At 50.9% G+C, this 7,588-nt stretch overlaps 1 protein-coding gene across 1 annotated transcript in view; it reads right to left on the reverse strand.

The window, feature by feature from the left end:
- The window catches only part of SH3PXD2B (SH3 and PX domains 2B), an 88,620-nt gene that overhangs the window by 62,884 nt on the left and 18,148 nt on the right, over nt 1-7,588 (reverse strand). The window contains exon 2 of the mRNA XM_009318556.1: nt 1,645-1,725. Coding sequence (XP_009316831.1) covers nt 1,645-1,725 — 81 coding nt within the window. The remainder of the gene's footprint in view (nt 1-1,644; nt 1,726-7,588) is intronic.

Genomic DNA, 7,588 nt, shown 5'->3' on the forward strand with positions numbered 1-7,588 from the left:
CTGAAGGCACCGGTTTATTACATGTAAACCCCAAAAGACTGTGCCCCCGTTGCAGCAAACGACAGCATGAGCTTGGCCACCACCTTGGAGCACCAGCGCAAACGAGATGCTGTGGAGAAGGAAGCACCGAGCTCCATTTCCTTCCAGCCCTGGCTGCTGCCCAACAGCTGTTCCCTGTTTATTTACTTTAATATTTCCTTGGTTACACAAGCAGCTGCACACAGCTTAACCCCTACCTGCACCAGCAGCCACCCGTGCCACCCTACTTTACCTTGCCCAGCATGATGCTGCGGGACAGCAGCATGGGGCGGGGTAAGGACACTCAGGGTCTTGCCAAAGCCGGGCTCTTGCTGACTGGCCAGGGCTTACTCAACGTGGTCACCCTCATGGCCATGTCCACAGCTCTGCAGAAAGTGCCTCGTCGGGCAGGGGACAGGGCACCATTGACGTGAGCAACCATCTCGCACAATCCCAGGCTTTGCAGGCTGCCCTGAAGCCAGCTGACCAGCTGAACCTGGGAAAGCCATCTGGATTCCCATGGGCTTGCTTCGCTGGGCAGGCCTAGATGTGCTGTAATTTTAGCAGCGTATTTGTGTCTGGATGCAGTGATTTCAGGAAAGGCATCCTCATTCCCGGGCAACCACAGTACCCTTTCAAATAAAGCATACAGCAACGCTCAACTGCACGTGAGTGGGTCGTTGGAGGCAGAGGGTGCCCAGCTCCTCTCCCAGTCCTGCGCATAGGCCAGGAGGGACATGCCAGTGACTCTTCTGGAAGCTGTTGCCGGTCCATAGATCACTTCATGCATTTTCCTTTCTCATCTGCACAGAGCCTGTTCCAGCAGCTCAGTTTGTGTTTTGGCTCATAAAGCTCAGCCAGACCCCTTGGCTCATCTCCACCAAGGAGGGGGTGGAAAACACCCTTTGCCTGCTCGCCCAGAACACCGGCTTCAGTTTTCTGCAACCCAGCCTGTCCCAATTGCCTTTCCAGCCTCCTCCCTCCCTCCCAGCTCCATTTTCTTCCCAGCTCCCCCCTGCACCAGGAGGTAATTGCTAAAGCAGCTGCTGTCAGCTGCCCTCCAGGCTGGCAGGGCACCGCACCGGGCAGCGGGCATTTCCCCAGCGCCTGCTCCCCAAAACACCAGCCAATGGGACACGGACCCAGGGAATTAGCACTTTTCAGCAGCAGCCCCATTTTGCTGTGATAGCAGCTGGGAAAGGCATGGTATTAGCTCCACAGGAATAGAATTTGGGCCTAACTTTAATAAAATCCCCCCCCCAAAGCAAACAAAAAACCCCAACAAAAACCCCACCACTTGCACAGATTTGTGTTGCAGGAATTCAAACACACGTATGCGGCCCTTCGTGCATTTAGTCCAGACAGCAGAACTTTAACACTGGGACATGCGAAAGCCCCAGGGTGTCCCCACCGATATGCAAGAGGCACTGGAGCGAAGAGTCCAGCTTTTGAGGTTGCCGCCTTCTTGCTTTTTTCAAGGATTTGCATTTAAGGTTCCTCAGATCAAACCATTTTCTGGTAGATTACAAAAGGCATGCTTAGCATAAGGCTGAAACCACGCTTCTCAGCTGACCACAGTTTTCGACCCTCTGAAGTCAAAAACCTAAGAATTGGCAAAATGCTTACCTGCAGGTCAAAGAACTTGCTGTACCGTCGGTATATGACTTCTGTGGACCCATTGGACCAGGTGACTTTGATAATGTACACCTGTAGGGAACGGAGGAAGAAATCAGAGAGGAGTGACCCAACAACCCGCACCACAACCCAAACGCTGCTAAAGCTGCCAACGCAGCCCCCACGGCTAGGCATCAATAAGGGAATTTCATGGGACCACTTAAAGTAATTTCAGCAATACTAGAAAATATGTAAGATTAAATCATTAAGCTCCACTGCTGCAACTTAACTGTCTACTAAATGCTTATTGATAGTCATGAACTAAGACAGCTCCCTATCCCTAAATAGGGGCATACATCAAATGTGAAAGGGCACTTCTATGTAAAAACACAGTTAATGTCTCCCCAGACACAGACACATTACGAGCTAATAACTATGCCTTGGCCATCCCATCTATGGCTGCAGCATCAAGTTTGATGTCAAGATCCCAAAGCTGCAGCCTGCAGTGTGCTGCACCACACACCACCGCCAGCCTGGGTCCCGGTGCTGGGGCTTGTAAGAACTCAAACCCACAAGGTTCGAAACGCCGTCTGTTCTTCCATAAGCAGCTCTGAGGTTTCATTTACTTAAAATTGCTGGGATGCAAATTACACTTAAAATGCTGCACAATCAATCCTAGTAATTGCAGGTTATTCAGAGACCATATGACCAGGCTTCTACTGGTGATGACTGCAAAAAATACCCAACCCAGTTTTTTTATTCTTCTATGAAAGACAACAAGCAAATAACAGAACTGGGCAATTACTTAACTAATGTCCTTGCTTGTTGCTCGCAGAAACTAAAGATGACCCTTGACGAGATGCCAGCATAACGCTCAAGTGATGCAAACCTCAGCCTTCACTAATTGATAACAGATTGACTAAGCAGAACAAGGGCATGTTCATTGTTTCTTCTAACTCTCATGTCCTGCTTACTTCCACCACAAATTCAAGTATCGATTCACTGAAGCAGAAACAAAACATTCAGAAGCTCAGATGAACGGACCTGCTAGAACTCCAGTTAACATAATGAAGCATGAAGGCTCTTAGGATGCTGATGTTTTGGTATTTAAAACAGAATCCCTTAAGAGTTTCACAAGGTTTCCCACAGAGACACACATTTTTCCACATGCTGGAACATGACCAACATCCCAGACCAATATTCAAACTCAAACACCAGGAGACTCAAATGGACAGCACAACGCTAAATTATTTGAGCTCAAACCTACTCGAATGCTGTACTAAAAGTCTAATCAAAAGGTCACTCTGCTGCTCAGAGGGCTGACGCAGTATGACCTATCAAGGTGAGGAGACTCCTGAAGAACCACAAACTCTTCCCAGATGGGAAGAGTTTCCATCCCCTTTGGAATCACTTCCAAATTAAGATGGGAAAAGAGGCAGCAATATGAAGCAAGTTCTTACTGCTAAAATAAAGAACTTCAGTACTTTCAACCCAGCAATTCAATGACCACTTTTCTTAAACCAGATGATCAGCCCAAACACAGCTGCAACTGCTTTCGCAGTCTGACTGCAGTGAGCTGGCTGGGTGTCACAGGCACGACCACCCTCTCCCAGACAAAATCCGAATTTGCTCAGTGTCGCCCCACAGGCCTTATTCAGCTAACTACAATCCTCTCCTTTCATTCACAAATTCTTTTTTTGAGCTGAAGGACCTGCGCTTTCTGCATATTAACACAAGGAAGACAGAGGGCTCCTGCAAGACAGCATCTGTAGCAGTTGGAGACCTGGATGGACCATGATTTGCTACAAGGGAGGCCCAGACACTGTGCTTACGTGACAAGTACTCTGCATTGGGTCAGGCACAATACCCATTCAAGAACATGCTTCTAGACCTCAACAACTTGGCTGACCCCAGGTTGCAGTGAAAACTGGTAAAGTTGCATGACATGGCCTCTGAAGTATCTGACAGTGTCCGTACAGTCACCACCATACCATCAGCAAACTAAGCGTTAACATGATGCTAAGAAAGCGTCCAAGCTGCCTTTACCCTCACCCCAGGACTTGCCAGCAGGCCAGCATGAGCTCATTTTGGTTGGAAGCTCAGCTGATATCCCAGCTTTCTTACCCGTCTACAGCACTTTACCGGGTTATATCACTGCTGGCTGCCTGCCTGGAGAAAGCCTTCCACTGGCGCAGGAGGAAAAGCCAACTTTTCTTCATTGTTTATTCCTATCCTGCCTTTATTTGGAGTCAACAGCTTATTAGACTGGGATTTTAATCAGGATGTGGATTTGCTCAAGCCAAAATGAATTCAAAGCTCTTAAGGATAATAAAGCCATGAGATTTGAAGGCACACCATGCTTTATTATACCCTTTGCAATTGAGGGAAGGAGCATTTCTCTCAACCGATGAGCTCATTCCTATTTTGCTGAAATGCAGATCTCCCTCGAGTCTGGATAACAGCTTCTTGCACATCGCGTTTGAACAGCAGAAAGGTCTCTGGGGGTATCTCCTCACCTACTTGTGGAAAGCAGAAAAGATGGGAAAGCCCACAGGAACGGGAGCTCCTCAGTATCTATAAAAACACTGTCTCAGTAAAGCTGGCTTCCTCACTCCTTGTGAACATCCCTTGTCCTTCACTCTGACGGCCCCATCCCACCGGGGTATTCTGTTGGCCAGAACCATCACAGATCTTGGTCTCTGCCAATACCTAATCCAGTCCCTGCTGTCCCAGGGACAAAAAAGACACCAAAAAGCATAATGCAGGTGCTCTCCTCAACCGACAAGAAAAGTGCAGATTTGGAAAGGGATGAATGGTCCAGTCGGCCACCCAGCAATGGTTTTCACAGGGACTAGAGATGATGAGGCACCAAGCTACCACAAGCACCCATACACCCCTTTCTCAGGTGCTTTTGGAAGACACTTTCAATGATCAAAACAGTTTTGAAAACGTTTCACATGGTCTGAAGTTTCCCCTCCTGGCCTGGCACTGCACCGTGTCCTGCCAGGAGCGCCCACCATGGAGCAGCAGCCCAAACAAACCCTGTTTTGTCCCGGTAGGAGCTACCCCGTCACCCGCTCCCACAACCCTCAGTCCTGCAGAAGCTGCTCCAAGGACGGGTTTTTTCCCAGCCCAGCTGTGTGGGTGAGGGCATGTGGAAACAGTTATTTCATGGGCCTTATCCAGCGCTGATTTCTACGGTCCTTCAAAGAAATAACACAGAGAAACCACCAGCAGGCCCCTTTCCATGGGAAGAGCGAGGGGATCTTCCAGGGCTGCAGCTGGCACTGCCTCGGGGACACGCACCCACAGGGAGCACTGCTGGGAACGGGGGGGCCGCCGCTCAGATCCTGCTCTGCTGTTTCCTCAAGGAGTGGGGAGAGCCGAGCAGATGGCAGGGAGGCAGCGGGCAGCCAGATCCAGGAGGGGGGCTCTGCAATCCCATCACATGGGATGGGCCCATGGCCAAAACCAACAGGCAGAGCTATCTAAATATTTACAGCCCTTCCTGAGCCAGTGGCGGGGTCTGCAGTGTGGAGGGAACTAGCTGACTCGGTGAAACCCGGGAACCGGCAGCTCCCCTCCCTCCCTCTGGAAAGGATGCCTTACCCTGCCCCACTCCCAGCCCGAGAGCCTCCATCCCTTGCTCCGCTCCAGCCTACGTTGACTCCAGCCTACATTGCTGCACACATGTCATGTCAAACCTTATGATCTGATATCAGCTAGATCTGATGCCTGAAGGCAACGCGCCAGGCAGAGCTTTGGAACAGGCAGAAATCACCAGGGCTCAACCCTCCTTAGCTTCATTTCAGCCAGAGGTCAGGGGAGCATAGCTGAAATTCATGCCCGTGCTTCTGAAATCCTTGAGATGCAGCTCACAGCATTTGTCCTACGAGAGCAAGGCGCAGAGGAGGGGTACAGAGCTTTCAGGGTCATTCAAATACATTCAAAATTCTGCTTTCAGGATTAAGAAAGCCCCACACGCACCCTCAGACCCCCATCACTCCTTTCCCAGCCGCCAGCTCCCCTGCCCTCATGCCATGAAACCACAGTCCCACACTGCAGCAAGCTGAGTTACAGCGCAGGAGGCGTTCCCAGCGGGACAACCTTGCCAGAGCTGCAACGAAGACCAAAGCAAGAAAACAAGACCTGCCCTCCACTCCTGGAGGGCTTTTCACAGGGGGGTGCAGAGCTCACGGCATTTGTCCTACGAGAGCAAGGCGCACAGGAGGGGTACAGAGCTTTCAGGGTCATTCAAATACATTCAAAATTCTGCTTTCAGGATTAAGAAAGCCCCACACACGCACCCTCAGACCCCCATCACTCCTTTCCCAGCCGCCAGCTCCCCTGCCCTCATGCCATGAAACCACAGTCCCACACTGCAGCAAGCTGAGTTACAGCGCAGGAGGCGTTCCCAGCGGGACAACCTTGCCAGAGCTGCAACGAAGACCAAAGCAAGAAAACAAGACCTGCCCTCCACTCCTGGAGGGCTTTTCACAGGGGGGTGCAGAGGCCCTGGGACAGTTTTGGAGGTGAAGGTGGATGTTGTTTAAGGCCAGAGGAGAGGAACACTTCACATTAATGCCAAGCGCTCCCCGTGCTCCTGTCCCTTGGAGGGCAGAAGTGGGTCAGATCCTTCACAGAAAATGGCAACCTGCAGATGCAAAAGGCTGAACTTCGACAGACACCGTGGGGATTTGGCTCCCAAACTCCTTGGGTTCCTCAAACTCCCTACATTACAAGTAATTGGCCACATACCAACTACTTAAAAATTACTGATCGAGAAGTTTACCATCAGGACCTCCATCACCCAGGATTCTCCTTGGTCATGTTTGAAAGTGAGTGCTCTAAACAGAAACATAAAGATGGAAAAAAAGGCCCTGGGGATCTTGCAGCCCACCCTGCCGGGCATCATGAGCTCGGTCCCCACGGCATCCCCGCTGCCGCCCTCCCCTCCCCAGCATCTCTGGAGAAGCAGCTCAGAGGGAGAACGGGCCAGTGGAAAGCGGGACTGAAAACCTTCATGAGGGAACTGTCAAAAAATGACAGGTTGCTAAAAGAAATGCAAATGGCACCTGGCCAACCGTAACAGAGCTGTCAACGAGAGCTGCCAGTCAGCTCGCATGGCAGCAAGGGCTCTGCAGCCACGGGGGAAACACGCAGGCAACCTGCAGCGGGTGAACGCCGGAGGGAGATCTGGGATGTCCCTCCTGGGCAGGACAGCACCCCAGGAAGGGCGCAAGCTCCCATGTCAGGCATCACCAGAAGAGCAGGGAGGCTGAAGGAGCCAGCTCAGACGCACATCCAGAGCAATCGGAGTCACAGGGACTAGAGCACGAAAACAGAGGGGACGAGAAGCCAGCAAAAATTATGTCTATCTGAAAGGGCAGCCAGAGATTTGATTCCCCCTCCCTCCCCCCCTTGAAGAAACAAAGTAGCAAGCATAAGCCCTGGGAGCTGTCAGACCCCAGAAATATTTTTCCAGGGACTGATAAAAGAGCCTCAGCGCTGCAGAGAGCAATGGCTCCTGGTGACTTCCACCACTCAAAGGGACCAAGGACTCTGGAGTCCTTCACAAGCCTTCAGTCTTGCACCTTCCCCAAGAAGCACGTTGTCCCATACAACAATGTGGCCAGAGAGAGGAGATGATTCAAGCGGCTGACTTGAGGCAATGGAATTAAGAAAATACTAAAAAAAAAACCTAACAGAAACAGTTTCCCTCTCTTGAAACATGAGGCCGTGTGACCTCCTAGAAGAATCACTTCTGGACTCCTTGCATAAACACACTACGGACATGCACAAAACACAACCTGGGAAGCAGCCTGGACCGCTTAAATTTGAGTAGGAAAAAGGCGGACTGAAGTTGCAGGAAAACCTAGAGCTACAGTTTCGGCCTCCCTCCACCCACAGGAGTTTTCCCAAGTTTTCCAAGGAGACTTGCAAGGCATCCTGGCTG

The sequence above is a fragment of the Pygoscelis adeliae genome, unplaced genomic scaffold (genome assembly GCF_000699105.1).
Source record: "Pygoscelis adeliae isolate BGI_AS28 unplaced genomic scaffold, ASM69910v1 Scaffold42, whole genome shotgun sequence".
NCBI lineage: Eukaryota > Metazoa > Chordata > Aves > Sphenisciformes > Spheniscidae > Pygoscelis > Pygoscelis adeliae.